Source organism: Oncorhynchus mykiss, chromosome 11 (genome assembly GCF_057628025.1).
Source record: "Oncorhynchus mykiss isolate SJ-2025 chromosome 11, ASM5762802v1, whole genome shotgun sequence".
NCBI classification, from domain to species: domain Eukaryota; kingdom Metazoa; phylum Chordata; class Actinopteri; order Salmoniformes; family Salmonidae; genus Oncorhynchus; species Oncorhynchus mykiss.
The window spans coordinates 71,796,438-71,822,665 of NC_143032.1; the positions used below are offsets into that span (position 1 = coordinate 71,796,438).

Consider the following 26,228-nt stretch of genomic DNA (forward strand, 5'->3'; position numbering starts at 1 on the left):
GGGGGGCATCGGCTTCGTTCTTCTTCATTTTATGTCATCCGTGATGACAGCCTGTCATTTCAAATCGTTACTGCCATCTACTGTAGCGGAGTTCACGTTTCAACTGCTATGTATGAGTGGTACAATAGCGCCCACTAGCGATCATAAAGGGCCTGACATGTTTGGGGGGGGATTCGACACAACCTAGAGGCCATGTGTGGTACTGAATATTTCCTAAACGTGAAAATACCGATCCATCGACGCTTTGTCAACGAAGCAGTTGCCTGTCAGCTCAGTGCTAGAACTGCTTGAATGTAGGTTGGAACGGACCATCTGCATGGGCTATATCTCTCATCAACCCAGCGGCAAGACAAGGATCCAAGAATGGTTTTAGTGCATGTCGGATATCTGGTTCTTCCTGTATTTGGCTCAGTAAGAAATAGAGGTATTTATATATATTTATCAATTACGTGTGCCCTGTTAATCTTAATATCGCTAAAGCTGCTCGCTAACCTGGTCGAAAATCTCTTTTAGGATCCATTCCAACAAGCGACTGTGTTGTTGTTTTAGCTAGTTGGCTACCAAACAGCTGTTCCATTCTATATAAAGCGAATGATGGCTAACTAGGACAAAACAGTATGTTTGCCATACAAGACTTATGTTCTCATTCGTTACATTTTATTAACAATTGCACGACCATATTACACATTTTGGTAGTATGGGTCTGATCGTATATATAAAAAAACATATAGCCTTTTCGGGTAGCTATTGACAGCTAACTAACGTTAGCTATCTAATTGTTAAATGGACGCGCGTTGACCGATGCTATTTCGCTAACGCTAGCTACCCTTTTAAACGTTAAGCTATTTTTGGACATGATATTGTAGGAAGTCAGCTATATTTCAATACATATAAGCACAGCCGTTGAAATGAATGGCAGTGGTGAAATGTCAGAGGAATGCGTGAAACACGTTCAAACTTGTTTGAAGGTTAGTTAGCTGGTTACAAAGTGCTAGCTCGGTCGGTCTGTTTGTAGGGAGAATGTTATTTAATCCCAGGATGTCATTTGAAGATCATCTTTACTGCTTGCCAAGAGGATTTTATGACTAATTCAATTAGCTAGCTAGTTAAAGAATGTTTGCTATATCGCAACTACTAGCTAACAAACAGGCTAAATTGTCATATTTTAAAATGTCAGGAAGAGCTTTAAACACGTAACGTTAGCTAATTTAGCTAGCTATGTAGGTTGTTTTTCCAATCTGGTCTGAGCGTTTCGTATTCTGTATTTGCAGTAAATCCGATACATATTTAGTATGATATGTTATGTATTTTATGCAAACATCTATGTTATGAATTATAGCTAACGTTAGCTCGGCCAGGAGTTAGGTTAGCTAACATGCTAAGTAGTTGCAGAGTAGCTAAAATTCTAGTTGGCTGTGATGAGATTCGAGCTCACGGTATACGCCCACCTGACCAACCAACCAACAAACTTTCGTTTTTATTTAAGTAATCGTATGTCTTATTTAACTAAACGTAATATATAATACTAATTTAAGTGTCCCGGATGTACCTTGTTTACCTTTACTATGTAATGTCTCGTCTATGAGACCAGGCTGATCCACCAGTTGATTTTAGACAGTAATTCCCCATTGATTCAGTATCAAAACATACTTAAGCAATAAGGCACGAGGGTGTGTGGTATATGGTCAATATACCACGGCTAAGTTGCTGTTCATAACCGTGACGCAATGCGGAGTGCCCGGATACGGCCCTTAGCCGTGGTATATTGGCCATTTACCACAAACCCCCGAGGTACCTTTTGCTATTATAAACTGGTTACCAAAGTAATTAGAGCAGTATCAATAAATATTTTGTCATATACGTTGTATATGGTCTGATATACCACGGCTATCAGCATTCAGGGCGTGAACCACCCAGTTTATGAAGTTGCATAAACCGTCTAGGCTACAGTGTAGCATATTAAGTTCATGCAGTGGCATCAATTATTTCACATTGTGCTTTTATTTCTGTTCTTATTTCCTGTTTCATAGTTTCGAGGCTGGCTCTACATTCTGCATTTATCAGATCTTTGTCGTCCCTCCCATTGTGTAGCTAATGATCATCTGCTGCTGTGTGGTGTGGCGTGGCCTGGCCTCTGCCTATTCTCTGCATTTAGCTGTATTGAATCCCTTCTTCATTTCCTCTTTCCATCAGAAGACGACATTGGTGTATATATAACAACAACAAAAATGTATCATTCAACCATAGAGTATATGTGGAAAAACTAAAACAAATAGCTAACACCTATATAATAACTTTTTGTCTTTGTCAAGTTGTTGTAGATTTAACACATTTTTAGCTCTTAAAGAGAATCAAATGTATGTCATTGTGTACCTCCCATTCAGTCTTGATTATGACAACAGCCTATTGTAAATCCCTGTAAAGTGGATACATTTTGCATGGATTCTATTTCTGCACTGCTTTACTGAACACCAGAATTTGGCAAATTTTCTTTATTTTTTCCCCATGGAAAATGCATTGTACAAAGGTAGCTAAGTAATAGTATCTTTTGCTCCAATTGGCATTATTTTTACATGTACAATTACATGTAAAGCTTATGCATTGTCATATTTCATTGAATATGATCACACACACAATTATAATTATCCTCGTGGTCGTCTGAGTGATTTCAAAATAGACAACACATCAACATTTTATAAATACTGGTACACTTCACCTGTTCCCAACAACCTGTCATAACCGCCTCCATTTGTGTAACCCTTTTGTTCCTCTTGAAAATGAATATCTTTGAAACATTGAATTATCAGGCCTTTTGCTCACTAAAGCCAAAACCAAATCGTAATGCTAAAAGTGTAGATGCTCTCACTGGTTGTTCACTTCCCAATGAGCCTCCCCACTAACAAAAGTACAAAATGCTATCCATTTCACAGGGATGCTTATCTCCTGCACTGCTACAGTGAATCTTCTAGTAGAGTAATAACGTATTTTATTGTTTGGTTGTGGTCTCTCTTTACCTTTTTGTTCTGGTAATGGTACTTTCAATGCATGGTCACATTATGATTCATATGATTTAGTTTTTTTTTACATTGAATAGTAAATTCCAATGTAATCTTTCTGTAGTAAAGATGTACCCTACTGTGCTGTAGCCAACCACATCTGCTCATTAGATGCTGCTTCTGTTCTTATTAACCCTATATGGAGCATGGTGGGCCTTGCCTTCAGTCAATGTTGTTTATTTTTGTTGCATGGTGTTTATATTATCATTATTACAAAAACACAAATTCCACAAACTAATATTTTTCAATAAAGAATATAGTATTTTTCCTAACCTTCAGTGTGCTTCTTGCTGATTTCCATTTATTGTCTTTAGCCCTCCCCTTGTCCCTACCTTCCCCCTTCCACCCCACCCACCTCTCCCGCTGTGACAAAGATAGACAATTTCAATGCTTTTATCATCACAAGGCCTGAATGAGTCTGTCCCCTGTCATTCATGGTGATTGTACCACTGAGACAATTGAAAGTGCAGTGTGCCACAGTTGAACCTTGGATCAAATTATTTAACCATTGTGATTAGTGACTGGTTAGGAGCTGAATGTGAGACAAAATAACCCACCCCATTCAGATGTTTCTGAAAGATCACAGAGCCTTGACTATTTCACAAGGCATTTTGTAGCACTGCACCTTCAAGTCTACTCCAACTTAATGACCCAAATGCAATGTAGACTTTGCCTTTTTCTCAATTGTAGGGCTTTCACCTGTTTTCATCTGAATGTGTTATCCACTCTACCACCAACACTCGCATGTTCTTCGTGTTAGAAAAGGTGAAGGTGACTTTCACAAAGGCCTGTACATAGATCCGTCCCACAATGTTTGTGCTAGGCTGCGTATAGCTCAGTGGATAGATTCAGTTTACATTTGTTTGATGTTCTTATTCCAGGACTTCTCATGCTGCCCGAGTCCAAAATGCATTTACCGCAATGGAAATGTCACTGACTACGAAACATCATCCTATAAATTGTGTTCTCCCCTTTCAAACATATTTTGTCATATTGCCATCAATGTCACAATGCAGCCTAGGCCACCTTCATACTAATTGCAAACCATTCCCATTACTATCAATTATCAATGTTATTTCCATTAGAATTGTCAGCCCTATATAGTATGGAGACAGTGTACTGAAACTGTAGTGCACTGTACTAGTCTCTGATTCAACAGCAGCCTGTTCTCTTCAGCTGCCAAATAGCTGTGGTTAGAAGAGGGGAAAGTACTGTCAAGCTATTTCCTCTGCACCAACAAATCTACGCATGGGGAAAAGTTTGGGTAGCAGTGTGTGTCAGTGAGAGTAAGATACAGGCCTAGGCAGTATTTTAATTGATTTCTTGAAGGAGATCGACACATGTTGTAGGCTTTATGTGGCCTTGACTCGTGCTCATAGATATTACACATCTTGGCATTTGCTGTTAGATATTTCTGGGTAGTAATGTATAAACAGACACATCATTGATGTTGTGCTATATAATGTTACCCACAGTTCAGCAAGGGAAACAGTTATCAGAAAAAGGACACACTCACAGCAATGCTATCACATTGTTAAAATCCTCAGTGATTTATAAAGAATGAACCGTTTGTGTCATAAAAAAATAAACATCTTAGGAATAGATGTTATGCCTTTTGTCCCACTGTGGATCAATGATGTCATTCATGTGAATGTCACACTGTAGATCTTGAAGTTGGAGAACATTTCTGGCAGCACTTCTATCAAAGGGATTCAAGGTCATTCAGATATGTTACCGGTACCCCTAGATTTTAAAACTAGATTAATTTGAAAAGCACTCTGTTACACAATTTAAATGCACACTCCTGGGCACGCACAATGCCGAAGAGTCAGATGTCCAGAGGTGAGAATCCAACCAGAAGGTCACATGATGCCATAATAGACCATGTTTGGAAGTATTAACATTTTCCATGCAGGTTTGAATGTGTTACTTCACCATATCTCCCTATCCCCTGATGTAAGTTTCACCATAGGTAAGAGTTAGGGCTTTTGTAAAGATCCTCCTACAGAAACACAATTACATCACACAAACACACACTCCATGTCACATACACAATAAATTCTAACCTACCGTTTCTCTCTCAGGTGTCTGACTCCCTCTCATTGTTTCCACAGGATCCCACTTTAACCGGCAGCAGCAGCATAGCCATGCTACCTCTTGCCGGCACTTCCAGCTAGGCCCCCAGGCCCAGCTGCCCATTGACTTCCCAATGCCCCACCCAGGTCAGCCCCAGTCGGGCATCAACCCCCACCTGGCTCCCCCTAGCCATCAGCATTCTCCCCAGCTCCACCCGCCCCTCAACCCCCTACCCCCCACACCCCAGTTCCAGGACATTTCTGCCCCCCCTTTCCTACCTCAGGCCTTACACCAGCAGTACCTCCTCCAGCAGCAGATCCTAGAGACCCAGCACCGGCGCATCATGCCACCTTCCAGGTATGGGGACCTGGTTTCTGGCTAAGCACGGCATTCCCATAGTAACTTGGGTACCTCCATAAGCTATAGAAAAGTCAAGGTTTGTATTAACAACTACAGTATATTTGAGGGGTAGTTCAGTTTGGCATGTGTTTTCACACCTCAAAAGTGCTTTAAAGTTGAGTCGAAATTTCCATTGGATCTGTAGATCCACACAACATATGGCATGGAATATGATGTGCACAGAAACCTTTTTTGGTTGTCCTGTCAGCAGACACCAGCCCCACAGACTGCGGCCGGGTTACGAGTTTGCTCCCGCCCTCCACATCCCCCCACAGCCTGCGGCCCAGCAGCCTCGCTACCTGGCTGAAGGCACAGACTGGTAAGACGCCAGCTTGCACTCATACAATAATGTGGCTTCATTGTTAAAGGGATACTTTGGGATTTTGGCAAATATGCCCTTTATCTACTTCCCAAGAGTCAGATGAACTTGTGGATACCATTTGTATACCATTTATGTCCAGTACGAAGGAAGTTAGAGGTAGCATTCTAGCAGATGCCCATAGACTTCCAGTCATTGTGTTAACTCTAGTTAGCATTGGCTAGCAAAACTAGCTCTAACTTCCTTCATACTGGACACAGTCCAGTAAAAATGGCATCCACGAGTGCATCTTACTCCGGGGAAGTTGACAAAATACTGAGGTATCCATTTAAGTCTCAAACATTACTCCTGGACTGTGGATAATCTTAATTTTCTAATTTGAGTCACCTGTTCCCACAGGCATGATGGATTATTTGTCACATGCGCCGAATACAACAGGTGTAGACCTTACAGTGAAATGCTGACTTTACAAGCCCTTAACCAACAATACAGTTTTAAGAAAAATAACTGTTAAGTAAAAAATAAAGAGCAGCAGTAAAATTACAGTAGCAAGGCTATATACAGGGGCTACCAGTACAGAGTCAATGTGTGGGTCAGTCGACGTAAATTGAGGTAATATGTACATGTTGGTAGAGTTAAAGTGACTATAGGTAGATAATAAACAGAGAGTAGCAGCAGCGTAAAAGAGGGGGAGGGGAGGGGGACAATGCAAATAGTCTGGGTAGCCCTTTGATTAGCTGTTCAGGAGTCTTATGGCTTGGAGGTAGAAGCTGTTCAGAAGCCTCTTGGAGGCAGGCCACTCGATTTCGTCTCTGCGTTATATTGGCATCGAACATGTCACCCTCCCTAGGAGAGGGGGTGAACTTGATAATTTATTGTTAAAACGAGAGGCTGCCTGGATTTTTAACTTAAAGACCCTTGCTCCCTTCGGTATCAAAGTAGACTTTGATCTGAAGCCATTCTTGTGATTATTGTGACTTTGCCATTGTAATTGTTTGTAAGCTTGTGTAGTCTAAAATGAATTTATGCTATCCATTTATTGTTTGTATGCTGTTCTTTGTATGCCATTTTAATATTTGATAATTAACCAATGATATTAGGCCACTCTTGGCCATGATTACAGACACCTGTGTCTTTTGACACTATATAAATGAGTCATCCCGCAGCGTTTGTGATCAAACCCTGATGAAGACAGCTTGGCTGTCAAATTTTTTTGCATCTGAGCTCCTAGAGTGTGCGGCTCTTTTTTATTTTCAAGAAGCCTTTTAGACCTAGACTTGGCTCTCCGGTACCGCTTGCCGTGCGGTAGCAGAGAGAACAGTCTATGACTAGGGTGGCTGGAGTCTTTGATGATTTTTAGGGCCTTCCTCTGACACCGCCTAGTATAGAGGTCCTGGATGGCAGGAAGCTTGGCCCGAGTGATGTACTGGGCCATACGCACTACCCTCCGTAGGGAATCCAAGGACAATCAATGTTAATGATTTTTGTTGGGTCTGTGTTTAACTGGTTTCTCTCTTATCTCTCCTCCTCTGTTGTGTGTTTGGTAAGGGATTTGAGTGTGGACGCGGGGCTCCCTCCTCCTCAGTACCACGTCCGCCCACTGCCCCAGCACTACCATCACTACCTGACATCTCCCAGGATGCATCACTTCCCCAGGAACAATGCCTCCACCCAAGTGGTGAGATCATCACAACTCTTTTTGCCATAATATTTAAATGAACAGAATGTACATTTACAATTAAAGCGATGTTCAATGATCTGTGCAATCATGGCATCCATATTTGTTGTACCATATTTGTTGTAGTCTTTGATTTGGTCTTTACACCATAGATCATTGTAGAGACTGGGTTTAGGGATGGCTGGCATCTGTATGAAATTCAAAGATATTTTCTCAGAGTTGAGGAGAATGTATCCAGATTACTCCCTTACTGTCTCTCTGTATGTTCTCTCTAGGTTGTCCATGAGATCAGAAACTACCCGTATCCTCAGTTACACCTGCTGGCTCTGCAGGGCCTCAACCCCTCCCGCCACGCATCAGCTGTGAGAGAGAGCTATGAGGTACTGTTATCCCAGTCACACGGCTAACTCCAGTCAACCCAGTCACACTCTCACCCCGACACACACACACACACACACACTCTGGTAATCACACGGCTGTCCTCACGCCTCTGTCCCTGTCGCCTCTGTCCCTGCCTCCAATGCTGTAGACAGCCTCATGTGGAACTGCTCTTCTCTACGAGTTCTGTTTTCCAGATGCTTCTGAATTGAAAACCTATTGTTTTATTTTGCTTTGTTCATTTGTTGTTTTTATCGGACTGAAATAAGAGCCAGTATTAATGAAGTGTCTTGAGGTAGAGACAAATGCTTGTTCCAGATGTTTAACAGTCTTTCCACATGTGTTGCCTGTAGGAGCTACTGCAGCTGGAGGACAGGTTGGGCAGTGTGAACCGAGGGGCTGTCCAGACCACTATTGAAAGGTTTACCTACCCTCACAAATACAAGAAGGTAAGAATATGACCTCAGGTCGTGTCTGTAACGGATGTACTGAGGCAGAACATTGAATAAAGCACAATAGAACAGAATGACACGGACGAACACTGCCGTCTCATTTTAGGTCATTGTTAGCCAAAAATCTCTCCAAGGAATCCTGTCTCCTTGCAGTCCAAATGGACTTGTTATTTACACAACAGTCAGATGGTTTGGAGTGTACCCAATTTAAGACCACAGATGACTCCTCTTGCAGTTGAAAGGACAAATTATTATAAAGCTGTGTGAGTCTTGTGAGAATTATTTGAATATACTGAAGGAATCATAGGCATGCATGACATTTTAGTGATTCATTGAGACTGGAACCTGAAGCACAGTTTTTAATTGTGTCAGCAGTATTTGCAGTAGATATAAGGGAGATGGTATTAAACTGGGTTTGTCATTGCATACCTAGTCATGTATCTGAACTACAATATGTGGACTTCAAGCATCTTTCTCTTTTCATGTGAACTATCAAAACTTAGCGAATGAAATTTAGTTAAATTTGAAAATATGCATATTGCTTTTTGTAATTCATTTTTTTGAATATTTTATTTTCCAGAGGATACCTCAGGACCTGAAGCTTGGGCTGGTGGATGAGGAACTGGATACAGATGAGAAGTGTACCATCTGTCTATCAATGCTGGAGGATGGAGAGGATGTCAGGTGGGTCTAGTCACAATGCTAATGACAATGTTATTGTCATGGTAATTTTGGTGCCAAAACAGACTACAGTTTGCAGATCTCTGTATCTATGGTAATTCATATTAACACTCTTCATCCTCTTCCTCCACCACCAGGAGATTACCCTGCATGCACCTCTTCCACCAGGCGTGTGTGGACCAGTGGCTGGCCACCAGTAGGAAATGCCCCATATGCAGGGTGGACATTGAGACCCAGCTGGCACCAGACAGCTGATGTCTCCTTTCCCTGCCCCCATCTTGTAAAACCCCACCTCATCCCTAGGGGAGCTCTGCCAAACGTCCCCCTTCCCATCTGCATCACATATGAGCCTGCCTTCTGAGCCAGCTGAGGAAGACAATGAGCGGGAGGGGAGGTGAGAGGGATTAAAAAAGCACACTGATCCAAACAATAGAGAAACAAAAGAGGCCGATGGATGGATGAAGAAGAGAGGCAGAAGGGTGCCAGAATGTATGGACAGATTTGCAGGGCGATGAGTCTCCATCAGGGTTTTGCACCGTAGCATTAGCTTCTCCATACACTCAGAGATGAGATCCTCCATTAAACCACCTAGCGAGCGTGTGTGTTGTGTTGTTGGGTTTGTATATGTGTACTGGTCTCACTCCCTCTTGATGAAACCCAAAATACTGAGCTCTAACTACAGCACATCTGTGCGAAACATGACAAGAAATGAAATCAGCAGTGGGATGTTTCTTGAAATGAGCTTCTGTGGCCTAATACATATGGTGTTATGGAGTGTAGTAGTCTTGTTATTGATCACCAGTATTTAACAGGGTGACAGTGTGGTGTAGCAAGCAAAAATCCCACTTTAAGAAATAAGGTGGGAAAAAATACAAAATGGGGAAATAGTCTTCTTTAAAAGAGGGTAATAGGCATACAGGCAGCCTTTAGGCAATGAGGAAGTGCTAGCTATGTACAAAGGCCAATCAATAGGTGGATTTCCAGTACAGTAGATCTCTGCTATCACAGTGGATGCTAGAGATGCTAACCAGGCATGGCTTCAGTGGTTTGTATTGTGCTGTATTGGGGCCTCTATACTCTAGAACTGAGGCCCCAGATATGCATGCTGTATGGCAGGCTTGGGCTGTCTTGTGATTGTGGAGCAATAGGAAGTCTGTGCAGGATGACGTTTATTGTCATGAGTCTTGTCCTGGAGGCAGAACTCCGCTAGACGGAACAGCTGCAAAGTCAGAATTGGCTACATTGTAAAAATTCATTAAAACAATTTTAGGTTAGGGTTAGCAGTGTGGTTAGGTTTAAAATAATTTATATGACTTTGTGGCTGTGCCAGCTAGTGACCACTCTGCAGAGCGGCCTCCAGAACAAGATTCATACCGGGGGAAAAACGGAAAAGTCTGCAGTATCTCATGGTCCCCCATGATGGTAGTCATATGGTATTGCTAGAGGAACTGTAAACTGTTCAGTGATGGAAGCTGTTTTCCCTATATCGTGCATGAATCATGTTGGTGTAGTTCACTTGAAAGAGGGTAAAGGGAGAAAAAGCCATTTATTTTAAAATACCAAACAATTATTCTTAGTATTTATATTTATTTGATTTGTTATTAGTCCTTTCTTCATTTCAGTTTTCTTTCTAACAATTTGTTTTGAGCACTCATGCTAATTTGGACATTGGACCAAGTCCTTGTCCATGTCTTACCATTTTGAACAAATGGCTGCAATGCTGCAGAAAACATTTAGTGTTGCAATAATCTAGCTTGTTTTGCTAATGCACTATGGCGTTGTCTGAAATAGATTTGGTGGTGTTTGGTCTCCTTGTTCTAGCTTAGCTTGTGTTCGGTTACATGTATCTTCATGCTTCCTTGTGTTCTCTTGGTGGTTGACTTGACTGTGTGTTGTGTTTTTTGCTTCCCTTTGTACAATCCCTTCCATCCAAACAAACTACAGACAGACAAGGAGGGTTGCTACTTCACATAGGAGGCTCTGAGTTGAAATGCCTTAAGTATTTCACAATCATTTGGAGTGGCATATTTCATGTATTTTCTCTCATGATTCCGTAATTGAATAGATCTATTTATCTAGAATTAACACAAGATGTTGGGGGGAATACCTCATTATGCATAGGTTGGTGGGGATGCTTTTCATGCAAGTTGTGTTTTTCAGAAGAAGAATTGTCATTTGGAAGGGTGACAAGGTGTAACGGGCTCTGTCTATAGCCAACGTGGTGCTGTTGATCTTCATTCCATTCCATTCAATTTAGAAGATTCCCACACTCTGCTTTAATCTAGTGAACAGACTGACCAGGTGCAAATGTTTCAGCATGTAAACCTCGGTCATTGCACTCCTAGCATGGCTAAACCCCTTCACTGGCATAGAGGAAATATGATACTTTTATTTTTCATATTTATCCCGGATCATTACCACTTTCACAGTTTGTTTGACCTCGGTTGTATATGTCACCATATTATATCTGGATATTGGGTGTCTCCATTCAGAGCATACGTTCCTCTGTCCAGCTATGTTAACTCTTCCCATATGAATTAATAACTGCATTATTAGGTACTTTGTATTGCTGGCAAATGCTGTGTTTGTGTGGTTAGGTTAGGAAGGTGGCTAACATGATAAACTTGAGCTATTGATCTTGTGTTTTTCTGGTGTGATACTCTAGGTAGTAGTTTTACACCTGGGTATAATAAGCCAACCACCTGTTTTCTGTGTGCTTTTTCTTAATAATAACAATGTATTCATCTTACATATATCTCATTGGAATGAAGCTGACTGGTCTTATTTTAATTTTTCCTGCTGTCACTGTCTTTATCCCATGTCTACTTCCTGGTCAGGTCACATGGTCTGGAAAAAACTCCTGGCCTTACGGTTGTCACTAGTTACCACAGCCACAAAGTCCAAACGGCTTTATAATAAAAATGTATGAAAACAAAAATTATATTTTTGGTATTAATTTAAGGTTTGGCATAAGGTTAGCAGTGTGGACCGGGTAAAGTTTAGAATCACATTTTAAAAGATCAATTTTAGAAACAGGAAAAAGTCTCTGCACACTTCCAGTCAGATGCAAATTTATTTTAATTTTAGCTGAACTTTCGGTCAGTCGACCATCATCAGGACATGAGAAATTGTAGAAGTAGACAGAGTTTTTATGACTTTGGATGTGGTAAATAGTGACAACCTGGCCTTACCTTTGTCCTGTATAGTATAATAACTCAAGCTGGTGAAGGGGAATGAACAGTAGAATCCTAAAGCACAAGCTTTCTAATGCATGTCCTCCTCAGGTTTTCATATGTGCACATGGGTGAAGCTGGAGACGTGTTTAATATGAGGCTGTACCTTCTTGAATATTACAGATATGTTTCTTTGCTGCTGATAAACTGTTGTTTAAACTAACCTGCCAGTGATTTAAAGGGAAGTGGCCATCTTTGTACAACACACTGCTGTTTTGCTGTAACTGCGCAATGTGTTATGAGCTGGAGTATTTTATAGACACTAGAAGTATTTACCAATAATATGAAAAGCAATAGCTACATTTTAATGAAGAATAACATGGATCAGTGAATGTTGTGGAAAATCTTTAGGTTCACTTTTGATGGATTTTGTACTGTATTTATTACTAATGAGGATGCAAAAACTTGCATAGCTTAACCCAAACTGTTCTGTCTCCTGTTTTATTTATTGTCTGATTGTATATGATCTTTTTCTATGTGTTTTTCAAATAAACTCCCTAAAATGCTGAAAAGACCTGTTTTAAGGATTATTTCATTTTTCAAAAAATGTATTTACCTAGAGAGTTTTCATCTTTATTTTTCATAGCTGTCTACATACCACGATAGACGAGGCTGGTAGTAATACTGCACTAAATGAGCTGTATTCTGCCATAAGCAAACAGGAAAAAGGTCATCCAGAGGCGGCGCTCCTAGTGGCCGGGGACTTTAATGCAGGGAAACTTAAATCAGTTTTACCTCATTTCTTTTTTCTTTCTTTATTTTCACCCCTTTTTTCTCCCCAATTTCATGGTATCCAATTGGTTGTAGTTACAGTCTTGTCTCATCGCTGCAACTCCCGTACGGACTCGGGAGAGGCGAAGGTCGAGATCCATGCGTCCTCCAAAACACAACCCAACCAAGCCGCACTGCTTCTTGACAACGCCCATCCAACCCGGAAGCCAGCTGCACCAATGTATCGGAGTAAACACCGAGGAGTACAACACATCAGTCACTGGCTTTATCAATAAGTGCATCGAGGACCTCGTCCCCACATTGACTGTATGTACATACCGCAACCAGAAACCATGGATTACAGGCAACATTCAGACTGAGCTAAAGGGTAGAGCTGCTGTTTTCAAGGAGCGGGGGGGGAGCAGACAATTGTTGTTCAATAGTAAACGGTCTGAGTGGTACCCCAATGGGAATAAACTGGTTGATTCAACATTGTTTCCACATCACTTCACCCCAACATTGAATCAACTTGTAAAACTAATTGGATTAGCAAAAAGTCATCAATGTTAGGGCATTTTGTCTTTTTTTTGTCCAACTTTTAACCTAAATCCAATGACATGGTGAATTTTGGGAGGGATTTCATGTTGAATTCACGTTAGTTGACAAACAAATGTAAATCAAAACGAGGCATTGAACTGACAACTGTGCCCAGTGGGACATTTTCATTCATATAACATCTTTGGTCATGTCATCACTAGCCTACATCAGGGTCAGAGGTTAACTCATTGGTCTTGTCACTGAAGTCCAGGATGTAGTTGTTGGCGCAGGCCAGCTCTCTCATGATCGGCCCGTCGTCGACATGCTTGGCCAGCCAGGGGTCACATGGGAAACGGAAATTCTGGACCATGGTCTCATCTATCACATTGATGTACTCCAGGTGCCAACATGGGGCAGGACCTGAGAAAAACACAGGTTAGAATGGATTATGTTCTTGCCTCTATACCAATCAGCTACTTCAATACTTAGTTTTGTTTTCCCTTGCTGGAAATCCTGTGTACAGAACTGCAGTTGCGAATAAATCAATCAATGAAAAGTGAGAAAGATCCTCCTGTGTCCTGTCTCAGTCCATTTAGCCACTGTTACACCATCATCATCACCGTTAGTGATGAAACTAAATGGCATAGCATATGAAAACCCGCTCCTTACCCTTGTTGTCGTGCCACACGCGGATCTTGGACTACTCTCCCAAGATGAGGATGTCTGGGAAGCGGAACACATATTTCGACTTTCACTCAAACTTGTATCTGCTACCGCCCTCCTTCAGTGCCAGCGTACCAGTGTCCCTGTAATTCCCAAATACTATCTGGAACAAGTTGGCATCTGTGCCTGTGCCTAGAACAAAGGTGGATAGGGAAGATTAAAGGTAGGATGATGTCGGTGGTTCTCTCCACTTCTCCACCAATAGGACAAACATACCACCAAATTATTATTATCTCATCTAGCACCGCTGCCAGCTCACAGATCTTAGTCCTTTTGGGCCCTTTGGTTTTCGACAGCCAGTTCTCATAGGTAAACACAGACACTCGGGCTCCCGAGTGACGCAGCAGTCTAAGGCACTGCATCTCAGTGCAAGAGGTGTCACTACAGTCCCTGGTTCCGTGGTCTCTCATCCGGCCGTGATTGGGAGTCCCATAGGGAGGTGCACAATTGGCCCAATGTCGTTCGGATTTGACTGGGGTAGGCTGTCATTGTAAATAAGAATTTGTTCTTAACTGACTTGTCTGGTTTATAGCCTCGCTACTGTATATAGCCTGTCTTTTTACTGTTGTTTTATTTCTTTACTTACCTATTGTTCACCTAAAAACATTTTTTGCACTAATGGTTAGAGCCTGTAAGTAAGCATTTCACTGTAAGCTCTACACCTGTTGTATTCGGCGCACGTGACAAATAAACTTTGATTTGATTTGATTTGAAGGAGCATCACAAGCACAAGTACGTGGACAAACTGAAAGCTCCTCTCAGTAATATAGTGGTATTTAGTGTGTAACAAACTCACCTTCCGGATGATGTTTGTATCTAGTATGTTGAACAGTCTGTGATGAGACCATTGCCTCTGTCCTTGGCCAACCAGCACTTACACTGGAAGATGTACTTGATGCCTTCTGTCTGCACGACAACCGACAGCTCATCCACCAACCAGCAGCTCTACGTGGGAGAGAAAAAGAGACAGAGTGAGAGGTAGACTACCACAAAAGCTCTACTTCCTCTCTGGCAAAAGTCTAAACGGGATCCTTGGGACGTCCCAACTCTGACATCACCCCATTGAAGTAAGGGTTAAGGTTAGGGTAAGGGTAGGGGTTAGGGTGTAGGGTAGGGACGTTTCAAGGATTCCGGATAGCACTAACCGAGTTGTTGTGGCGGATACGGATCTTAAACACCTGGCCGAGATCTACCACCTCGATGGAGAACTTATTCACCAGGGCGAGACAAATAGAAAAGGGACCCATGTAGTGAAGTAAAATCAACCTGACTGCTCTCAATCACTATGATGGACTGAGAGAGGCTTTAGGGAATTCAGAAACAGACACACTTTGCATTAATTAGTTAACCTTTTGAAATTACACGGTTTTAGCAATACTGTACTGTCTTTGGTTTTAGTATTCAATGAAATGACACGGTAAACTACATGGTATCTTTGCAACTTAATGTAAAGTGTGACCAAATAATAACACACATACTCTTTCAAACTTTTTGCTGTTGCTCTGACTTGCTGAGTTTGCATTCACTAACCTGCATTCACTAACCTCTAAACAGCCACTAACCTCATAAACAATTATTACCACTGGGTTGTCACCTGACCAGAAGAGAAAGCCCATGTGAAAATCGAGAACATGCCAGAAAATTCTGTCACTCTGCCATTGCTTTGGTAAACACATTGAGGGATGAGGCTGGAGAAATGTCCAGTAACCACTCTCAAATTGATAGACAGAGCTAAGGATGCAGGGACTAACCATCCATGATATAAACATTATAGTTTTAATGTTTTGAGACTATACAGTGTTTGTTTACAATTACTTTGTTTACAAACAATGGACTAAAACAAGCTTATATTTTGGGTTCTGATGACATTTAAGTTATAATAAGGTATATAATTAATATAATCAACAGGTATATAATTTATTTATTTTGACTCCCTTGTGACATGACTCCCTGATGACCATTAAAAAACATTGGCCTAGCGTCGTCCGGGTTACGGAGGGCTTGGTCGGTAGGGGTGTCCTTGTCTCATCGCGCACCAGCGACTCCTGTGGCGGGCTGGGCGCAGTGTACGCTAACCAAGGTGGCCAGGTGCACGGTGTTTCCTCCGGCGCATTGGTGCGGCTGGCTTCTGGGTTGGATGTGCGCTGTGTTAAGAAGCAGTGCGGCTTGGTTGGGTTGTGTATCAGAGGACGCATGACTTTCAACCTTCGTCTCTCCCGAGCCCGTACGGGAGTTGTAGCGATGAGACAAGATAGTAGCTACTACAACAATTGAAATTGGGGAGAAAAAGGGGTCAAATTATAAAAATAAAAAAACATTACCTCCTAAATATTTCCATCAACTTCCATGTAGTCATGATGAAAGTCCTGAAACAGATGCATGAAGACAGAAGTTAACAAACGCTAGGCACAAGCATGGGAGAAGAAAATTATACTGTAATTATACTCCTCCTTTTTCTGGACAGAGTTGTGGCAGTGGCCTCGACAGGCGCTGTTCCTCTCTCGAGGCTAAGTTGGCAGCTGGCATGAATGCTGATTGGCTAAAAGCCATGGTATATTTAAGCAATAAGGTACGACGGGTGTGGAATATGGCCAATATTCCACGGCTAAGGGCTGTTCTTCTGCACGGCGCAACGCGGAGTTCCTGGATACAGCCCTTAGCCGTGGTATATTGGCCATATACAGTTGAAGTCAGAAGTTTACAAACACTTAGGTTGGAGTCGTTAAAACTCGTTTTTCAACCACTCCACAAATTTCTTGTTGACAAACTGTAGTTTTGGCAAGACGGTATGGACATATACTTTGTGCAATTTTTCCAACAATTGTTTACAGACAGATTATTTCACCTATAATTCACTGTATCACAATTCCAGTGGGTCAGAAGTTTACATGCACTAAGTTGGCTGTGTCTTTAAACAGCTTGGAAAATTCCAGAAAATTATGTCATGGCTTTAGAAGCGTCTGATAGGCTAATTGACATCATTTGAGTCAATTGGAGGTGTACCTGTGAATGTATTTCAAGGCCTACCTTCAAACTCAGTGCCTCTTTGCTTGACATCATGGGAAAATTAAAAGAAATCAGCCAAGACCTCAGAAAAAAATTGGAGACCCTCCACAAGTCTGGTTCATCCTTGGGAGCAATTTCCAAAGGCCTGAAGGTACCACGTTCATCTGTATAAACAATAGTATGCAAGTATAAGCACCTTGGGACCACGTAGCCATCATATCGCTCAGGAAGGAGATGAGTTCTGTCTCCTGGAGATGAACGTACTTTGGTGTGAAAAGTGCAAATCAATCCCAGAACAACAGCAAAGGACCTTGTGAACATGCTGGAGGAAACCGGTACAAAAGTATCTATATCCACAGTAAAACGAGTCCTATATCGACATAACCTAAAAGGCCACTCAGCAAGGAAGAAGCTGCTGCTCCAAAACCACCATAAAAAAGCCAGACTACGGTTTGCAACTGCACATGGGGACAAAGATCATACTTTTTGGAGTAATGTCCTCTGATCTGATGAAACAAATATAGAACTGTTTGGCCATAATGAACAATGTTATGTTTGGAGGAAAAAGGGGGAGGCTTGCAAGCCAAAGAACACCATCCCAATCGTGAAGCACAGGGGTGGCAGCATCATGTTGTGGGGGGCTGCTTTGCTGCAGGAGGGACTGGTGCACTTCACAAAATAGATGCCATCATTAGCAAGGAAAATTATGTGGATATATTGAAGCAACATCTCAAGACATCAGTCAGGAAGTTAAAGTTTGGTCACAAATGGTTCTTCCAAATGGACAATGACACCAAGCATAAGTCAAGGTATAGGAGTGGCCATCACAAAGCCCTGACCTGAATCCCATAGCAAATTTGTGGACTTCAACTGTACAACAAACCCCTGAGGTGTAATTAGAGCCATAAACATCTGTTTTGTCAAACCCGTGGTATACGGTCTGATACCACAGCTTTCAGCCAATCAGCATTCAGGGCTCCAACCACACAGACCTGTACCACGGGTATGACCAAACATATGTTTTTACTGCTCTAATTATGTTGGTAACCAGTTTATAATACAATACAACTTGTATACCAGAATATGCTACTTACATTTAAACATACAGTATTAATTTAGTGACTTCAATTGCTAGTGAAAGGAACAAATATTATCTGCTCTTGTGTCGCTACAGCATACCAGTTTGCTGCACCGGAATAAGTACGGACTGAATTTACTGCAACTCAATACCCTTTTCCGTCCTCTATCGTGTCTACTTCGGCAAGAAGATGGTAAGCGCGGATGCAGTGTAACATGAAAATCTGAAATCATCCTCTTTAATTAACGTTCTCATTTGATCAACTACATGTTTGTTGTGAAAATGAAAGCATTGAATTATGGCAGACCTCAGCATTTCATGGTGTTAGTTTCATAATCGCTACAAACCCGATTAATAAACTGTAACGTAGCAAACACTTAACGTTAGCTACTGTATGTCGCAGACGCTCAAAGTAGATGGGTATCTTCCAAATAATTTTCAATCTGCATCTCAAATTGACTGCTATTATTTGTCCCCATAAAGGAAACGATTTTGACAATAGCATTCATTAGTATGTCCATGTCATCCTACAAAACAAGGAAAGTAGCTAGTTTTCTCAGGTGGAACCAGCTAGCATCATTCAACATTAGCCTGTTAACGTTAGCATGTAGTTAACGTATACAGCCATCTTATGTGATGTATTGTTTAAAATGAACTGTAAATTCTAATTGGTCACCATAAATGTGTTTTCACCTGTGTCACAGACGAAGGGAACGTCATCATTTGGTAAACGTCGCAACAAGACGCATGCCCTGTGTCGTCGGTGCGGCTCCAAGGCATACCACCTTCAAAAGTCCTCTTGCGGAAAGTGTGGCTACCCCGAAAAGCGCAAGAGAAAGTGTGAGTGGCTCGTGCTGTTGGCTTGGCAGATAGTTTAGTCAAATTTGATCAGTCAGTGCAGTCCATTCATGTTATCAATAGGGACCATCAGTGACACTAGCTAGATGGATGGATGCTGCAGGTCAATTTACCAGAGCTTAACCTGTCAAAAGTTTCCAGTGACGTCAAACAAGCTGAAAAATTCCAGATGTCCTCACGTGCAATAGTGACTTTTTGCACTTCCAGACTTCTGTTTTGTGGGGGTTTGGTCAAGCTGACCATGTTGTCACACTGATGTATGTGTCTGTACAGCGGTTTTGCTCTTCATTGATTCTATAACACGCTCATCCTTACACTTTTGCAGATAACTGGAGTGCCAAGGCCAAGAGACGCAACACCACCGGTTCTGGCCGTATCAGACACCTGAGGGTTGTCTACCGCAGATTCAGGTGAGTCCAACATCCTCCCTGCAATGAATTTCAGGGCTGATTTTCATAATACATCAGGTGCAAACAGAAGACGTTTCCTCGGAATATAAAGATTAGCTTTTATTTAGGCAGGAGTATGTACCTCCATTTTTCCAAAGTTAGCTTTTTTTTTTGTCTGTTGAATGTGAAATTGGTATCATTTTTAACTGCAGAGAAGCACCTAATTTGCCCCCTTAATCTGACCTGCGGAATCAGTTGAGACGAATCTTGTCTGTCCTTAATTGGCCCAATGTAACCAATATGATATCGCTTGCTAGTTTTGCCAAGGTGGTTTAGGTGGCTCTGCACAGATGCTTTTCAGTGCTGGGTTGAACCCTCTTAGTTTTGTTGATGTTGAGATATGATCATCTTACAATACACCAGGAAGGAAGGTGATGTTGGTTTTATTTGGAGTTGGTGACTGTTAAACTACTCATGAAATGTGTTTTTCTGCGTTATAAATGGTGTCACTGCCATGATTTGACAAGTGCCCATTGCTGTGAGTGACTGAAGTGCTTGCTGACTAATCATTTTACCTTTGATATCGTGAATGCCAAATTGGAATGCTTATTTAATGCAGTGCATTCAGAAAGTATTCAGACCCCTTGACATTTCCTACATTTTGTTGCAGCTAGGGATGCACCGATATGACTTTTTTTGGCCGATACCGATAATAAATATTTTCCTTGCCAAATAAAAAGATATCGATAACAGATATTTTACATTTTAGTGGTCATTTAAAGCATTCTAGTACAGTTAAATAGTTAACACACACACACACACACACACATGGATGCAGCAGTCTAAGGCACTGCGTCTCGGTGCAGGAGGCGTCACTACAGACCAAGGTTTGAATCCAGGCTGTATCACATCCGGTCATGATTTGGTGTCCCATAGGGCAGCGCACAATTGGCCCAGCATCATCCGGGTTAGGGGAGGGTTTGGCTGGGGTAGGCAGTCATTGTAAAATAACAATTTGTTCTGTAACTGACTTGCTTAGTCAACATTTTTTTTTACACATGATACCCCACAATGACAGGTAAATAAGGAATCTGTTTTTTTCACTAAGTATTTGAGACCCTTAGCTATGAGGCTCGACATTGAGCTCAGGTGCTTCCTGTTTCAATTGATCATCCTTGATATGTTTCTACAACTTGATTGGCGCCCACCTGTGGAAAATTCAATTTATGATGATTTATAAAGGCACAAACTTGTCTATCTATATAAGGTCCCTCAGTTGACAGTGCATGTCAGAGCAAAAACCAAGCCATCAGGTTGAAGGAATTGACCGTAGGGCTCCGGGACAGGATTGTGTCGAGGCACAGATCTGGGGAAGGTTACCAAAAAAAATTCTTTAGCATTTAAGGTCCCCAAGAACAGTGTCCTCCATCATTCTTAACTGGAAGAAGTTTGGAACCACCAAGACCCTTCGTAGAGCTGGCTGCCAGGCCAAATTGAACAATCCGGGTAGAAGGGTCTTGGTCAGGGAGCAAAGTACAGAGAGATCCTTGATGAAAACCTGCTCCAGAGTGCTCAGGACCTCAGAATGGGGTGAAGGTTCACCTTCCAACAGAACAACGATCCTAAGCACACAGCCAAGACAACGCAGGAGTGGCTTCATGACAAGAATATCCTTGCGTGGTCCAGCCAGAGCCCGGACTTGAACCCGATCTAACATCTCTGGAGAGACCTGAAAATAGCTGTACAGCGATGCTCCCCATCAGCAGAGAAGAATGGGAGAAACACTCCAAATACAGGTGTACCAAGCTTGAAGCATCATACCCAAGAAGACTCGGGGCTATAATTGCTGCCAAAGGTGCTTCAACAAAGTACTGAGTAAAGGGTCTGAATACTTATGTAAATGTGATATTTTATTTTTGATTTTTTTTTGCAAAAAATTCTTAACATGTTTTTGCTTTGTCATTATATTGTATTGTGTGTAGATTGATGGAAAAAACAATTGAATCCATTTTAGAATAAGACTGTTAGAAAAAGTCAAGGGGTCTGAATACTTTCCCAAATGCACTGTACCTGGCACAAGTAGATGTTGCTACTATGTATGTTGCTAGTGAACTACCAGACTCATCACATTACTCAGACCTAAGACTTGATGTTAGATTCAGTTCAAGTTTCGTCACATTCAAAATGCAGTGAAATGCCTTTCTTGCAAGCTCTTTCCCAACAATGCACTAATCAATATCAGTAGTAAAAAATAAACTATAAAGTGAATAGAACAAAAACACACTATATATATATATATATATATGTGTGTATATGTGTATATATGTATATATATGTGTGTGTATATATGTATATATGTGTGTGTATATATGTGTGTGTGTATATATGTATATATATATATATATATATATATATATATATATATATATATATATATATATATGTGTGTGTATATATATATGTATATACACATACATATGTATGTGTGTGTGTGTGTGTGTATATATATATATATATATGTGTGTGTATATATATATGTATATACACATACATATGTATGTGTGTGTGTGTGTGTGTATATATATATATATATATATATATATATATATACACACACACACACACACACACACACACACATACATATGTATGTGTATATATATATGTATATACACATACACATGTGTGTGTGTGTGTGTGTATATATATATATATATATACACACACACACACACACACACACACACACACACACGAACAGGAGAATGTAAGTAAGCTCTAAACAGGGTCGGTTCCAATATCAGATTTATAATGTGCCCAGATACTGGATTGGGAGAGTAGTATATCCTCCAATGACCAGTGTTAATCCATGCAGAAATTGAACTTTCCATGTTATTGCCGATGTGGTAGGCTATTTATTTGGAAAATATTTGTAATTGATCTGAAGATTTTAAAGGTATCAAATATCATATTTTTTTATTTAACTTGGCAAGTCAGTTAAGAATAAATTATTATTTACAATGACGGCCTACCCCGGCCAAACCCTCCCCTGATCCGTTTGACGCTGGGCCAATTGTGCGCCGCCCTATGGGACTCCCGATCACGGCCAGTTGTGATACAGCCCGAGATCGAACCAGGCTCTGTAGTGACGCCTTAGACCGCTGCACCACTTGGGAGAAAGGAATATTAGCATGTGGCACATGTTCGTAATGGATGGGGTTACCTACCTGTAAAAAAACATTTGAGACCTAGTAAGGGGCACTGTATGTGTGTGTACACTGAACAAAAATATAAACGCCGTAATTTAAAAGATTTTTCTGAGTTACAGTTCATATAAGGAAAGCAGTCAAAATAAATTCATTAGGTCCTAATCTATGGATTTCACATGACTGGGAATACAGATATGCATCTGTTGGTCAAAGATACCTTAAAATAAAAAGGTTGAGCCGTGGATCAGAACCTGTCAGTATCTGGTGTGACCATTTGCCTCATGCAGTGCGACACATCTTTCCATAGTGTATCAGGCTGTTGATTGTGGAATGTTGCCCCACTCCTCTTTTAATGGCTGTGTGACATTGCTGTATATTGGCGGGAACTGGAACACGCTGTCGTACACATCGATCCAGAGCATCCCAAACGAGCTCAATGGGGGACATGTCTGGTGACTATGTAGGCCATGGAAGAACTGGGAAATTTTCAGCGTCCAGGAATTGTGTATAGATCCTTGCCGGCATGGAGCCATGCATTATCATGCTGAAACATGACGTGATGGCAACGAGGAATGGCACGACAATGGGCTTCAGGATCTCATCACAGTATCTCTGTCCATTCAACTTGTCATCGATTAAAATGCAGTTGTGTTCGTTTTCCGTAGCTTATGCCTGCCCATACCATAGCCCCACGGCCACCATGGGGCTCTTTGTTCTGCCATCTGCCCGGTACAGTTGAAATCAGGATTAATCTGTGAAGCGCACACTTCTCCAGCATGCCAGTGGCCATCGAAGGTGAGGACAGCAAACACGCAGATGAGTTAACCTGAGCCGTTTTTCGACAGTCTGCAGAAATTCTTCGGTTATGCAAACTCGGTTTCATCAGTTTCTCCAAAACAACGTTGGATGCGGCTTATGGTAGAGAAAAACATTAAATTCTCTGGCAACAGCTCTGGTGAACATTCCTTCAGTCAGCATGCCAATTGCATGCTTCTTCAACTTGAGACATCTGTGGCATTGTGTTGTGACAAAACTGCACCTTTTTGTGTGGTTGTTTATTGTCCCCAGCACAAGGTTGCTACCATGTTATCATGTTGTGTTGCTGCCATGCTATGTTTTCTTAGGTCTCTCTTTATGTAATGTCTCTTTTTGATGTGTGTTTTGTCTTATTTTAATTTGATGTATTTTTAGTTTTTAATCCCAGCCCCTGTCCCCGCATGTGGCCTTTTTCCTTTTGGTAGGCCTTCATTGTAAACAAGAATTTCTTAACTGCTTTGCCTCATTAAATAAAAAGTAAAGATCCAGCTGTGTAATGATCATGCTGTTTAATCAACTTCTTGATATGCCGCACCTGTCAGGTGGATGGATTATTTTAGCAAAGGAGAAATGCTCACTAACAGGGATGTAAACAAATTTGAGCGAAAAGTATGCCTTTGTGCGTATGGGAAATTTCTGGTATCTTTTATTTCAGCTCATGAAACATGGGACCAACACTTCATATTTATTTGATTTTTATTTCTCCTTTTATTTAACCAGGTAGGCTAGTTGAGAACAAGTTCTCATTTACAACTGCGACCTGGCCAAGATAAAGCATAGCAGTGTGAACAGACAACAGAGTTACACATGGAGTAAACAAGTCAATAACACAGTAGAAAGAAAATATACATTGTGTGCATGAGGAGGTAGGCGGATAATTACAATTTTGCAGATTAACACTGGAGTGATAAATGATCAGATGGTCATGTGCAGGTAGAGATACTGGTCTGCAAAATGGCAGAAAAGTAAATATAAACAGTATGGGGACAAGGTAGGTAAATTGGGTGGGCTATTTACCAATGGACTATGTACAGCTGCAGCGATCGGTTAGCTGCTCAGATAGCAGATGTTGTGTTTTCTATATTTTGTTCAGTATAGTTTGCTATTCATTGTCATGCTTCCTCAATGTGTTTTCTCTGGTCTTTTCCAGGAATGGATTCCGTGAGGGAACTGTCCCCAAGCCCAAGAGAGCAGCAGTGGCTGCCTCCAGCTCTTCTTAGACTCTGTCTGAAATAAAGTCATCATAAAATGACAACTTCATCGCCTCTCGTCCTCTTTGGTCAGTTTTAAGATATACAATGAAGATGTTCTCTGACACTTTCAGTTCTATCACTAGAACTTGTTTGATGGAAGGGTTTTCCTGCAACCAGCAGAGGGACACATTTCTCCATGGTTTTTGTTTCTAGAAGATCAACAAAACAAACAAACATCTGAAATAATCCACTGTTATGCTAAACATTTTTCTGCCTTTGAAGTATAACAGTCAAAGGCAGAAAAATGTTTAGGGAGTCACAGTATTGTGATTTGACAAAGGAGACACGAAGGATGAAAAAAAAACATAGATATTTAGCAGTTCTATCAAGAAATATATTTCCCACAACTCATACTACTAGATAAGATGTGAAAATGTCATGGGTCTCAGTGACTCCATGGAGAGAGACTAACTGCTATGGTAATCTGATTCAATACATTTATTACAAATCACTATGTTTGTCAGTAAATTCAAAGGGTTTCACTACGGCTGCTATCCAGGCGGTGATCCTTGTGGTTAACCAAACATTATGCTGTGTCTGTTTTCAATAGGCCCAAACCTATACATCCTCGAATGCAAGGATGGGCATCTCCTGTCCTCTGGGGCCTGATTGGTGTCACACTTTTGCCCCAGCTAACACACCTGACACCAATTTTCTACTAATCGTGATCTTCAGTTTAGGATGCAGTTAGTTTAATCAGCGGTGTTTTGCTAGGGATGGGGGATAAAGGTGAAACCTCTTCGGCCCTGAGGGCTCGAGTTGCCCTTCCTTGCTCTTTAGCTCACAGGTGACACTGTCAGTTTGCCAGAGCAGATGTCCATTAGGCTTTGCTGCATGGCCACTCAGTGTCTCAAAGCAATGTTTATGGCCTCTTCCTTTCACTGAACATGATCACTAGAAGAAATGAAGTCCATGTAACAAGACATTTATTTGGCTTTCATTTATCATAAATGAAGCCAGCCTTAATGGCTCTTTTCATATCTACATGTCAACAGTGTTTTAGTGTAAAGGTAGAGTTGATGTCAAAGTTTACATACACCTTAGCCAAATACATTTAAACTCAGTTTTTCACAATGCCTGACATTTAATCCTAGGAAAAATTCCCTGTTTTAGGTCAGTTAGGATCACCACTTTATTTTAAGAATGTGAAATGTCAGAATATTAGTAGTGATTTATTTCAGCATTTCTTTCATCACATTCCCAGTGGGTCATAAGTTTACATACACTCAATTAGTATTTGGTAGCATTGCCTTTAAATTGTTCATCTTGGGTCAAATGTTTCGGGTAGCCTTCCACAAGCTTCTCACAATAAGTTGGGTGAAATTTGGCCCATTCCTCCTGACAGCTGGTGCAACTGAGTCAGGTTTGTAGGCCTC

The 26,228-nt window shown here is 41.2% G+C and overlaps 2 protein-coding genes and 1 long non-coding RNA gene across 4 annotated transcripts; 2 read left to right on the forward strand and 1 right to left on the reverse strand.

The window, feature by feature from the left end:
* Positions 1-209: 209 nt before the first annotated feature.
* LOC110536329 (E3 ubiquitin-protein ligase ARK2C) lies at positions 210-12,784 on the forward strand. 2 transcript variants are annotated; one of them, XM_021622064.3, is made up of 8 exons: positions 210-424; positions 5,171-5,489; positions 5,740-5,850; positions 7,399-7,528; positions 7,804-7,908; positions 8,260-8,355; positions 8,939-9,042; positions 9,177-12,784. In XM_021622064.3, the coding sequence occupies exons 1-8, from the start codon at positions 364-366 to the stop codon at positions 9,292-9,294; spliced, it is 1,044 nt and encodes a 347-aa protein (XP_021477739.2). In that variant the 5' UTR covers positions 210-363; the 3' UTR covers positions 9,295-12,784. The 2 variants fall into 2 exon arrangements, with proteins under 2 accessions (XP_021477739.2, XP_021477740.2); XM_021622065.3 differs by having other exon boundaries at positions 226-424; positions 5,743-5,850.
* Positions 12,785-12,997: 213 nt separating this feature from the next.
* LOC110536645 (uncharacterized) lies at positions 12,998-15,194 on the reverse strand. The gene is made up of 3 exons (XR_016484682.1): positions 15,040-15,194; positions 14,190-14,375; positions 12,998-13,940 (listed from the first exon to the last, which is right to left on the reverse strand). It is a non-coding gene; the product is annotated as an uncharacterized LOC110536645 (long non-coding RNA).
* A 3,039-nt stretch (positions 15,195-18,233) lies between these two features.
* On the forward strand, positions 18,234-24,854 carry LOC110536331 (large ribosomal subunit protein eL37). The gene is made up of 4 exons (XM_021622068.3): positions 18,234-18,520; positions 19,032-19,167; positions 19,511-19,595; positions 24,750-24,854. The coding sequence occupies exons 1-4, from the start codon at positions 18,518-18,520 to the stop codon at positions 24,817-24,819; spliced, it is 294 nt and encodes a 97-aa protein (XP_021477743.1). The 5' UTR covers positions 18,234-18,517; the 3' UTR covers positions 24,820-24,854.
* The last annotated feature ends 1,374 nt before the right edge of the window (positions 24,855-26,228 follow it).

Coding starts and splice junctions, on each gene's coding strand:
- LOC110536329 (XM_021622064.3), top strand. CDS start 364: ATGGTTTTAGTGCATGTCGGATATCTGGTTCTTCCTGTATTTGGCTCA. Junction 7,529..7,803: donor ACAATGCCTCCACCCAAGTG/GTGAGATCATCA, acceptor TGTTCTCTCTAG/GTTGTCCATGAGATCAGAAA. Junction 7,909..8,259: donor CTGTGAGAGAGAGCTATGAG/GTACTGTTATCC, acceptor TGTTGCCTGTAG/GAGCTACTGCAGCTGGAGGA.
- LOC110536331 (XM_021622068.3), top strand. Junction 19,168..19,510: donor CGAAAAGCGCAAGAGAAAGT/GTGAGTGGCTCG, acceptor ACACTTTTGCAG/ATAACTGGAGTGCCAAGGCC. Junction 19,596..24,749: donor GTTGTCTACCGCAGATTCAG/GTGAGTCCAACA, acceptor GGTCTTTTCCAG/GAATGGATTCCGTGAGGGAA.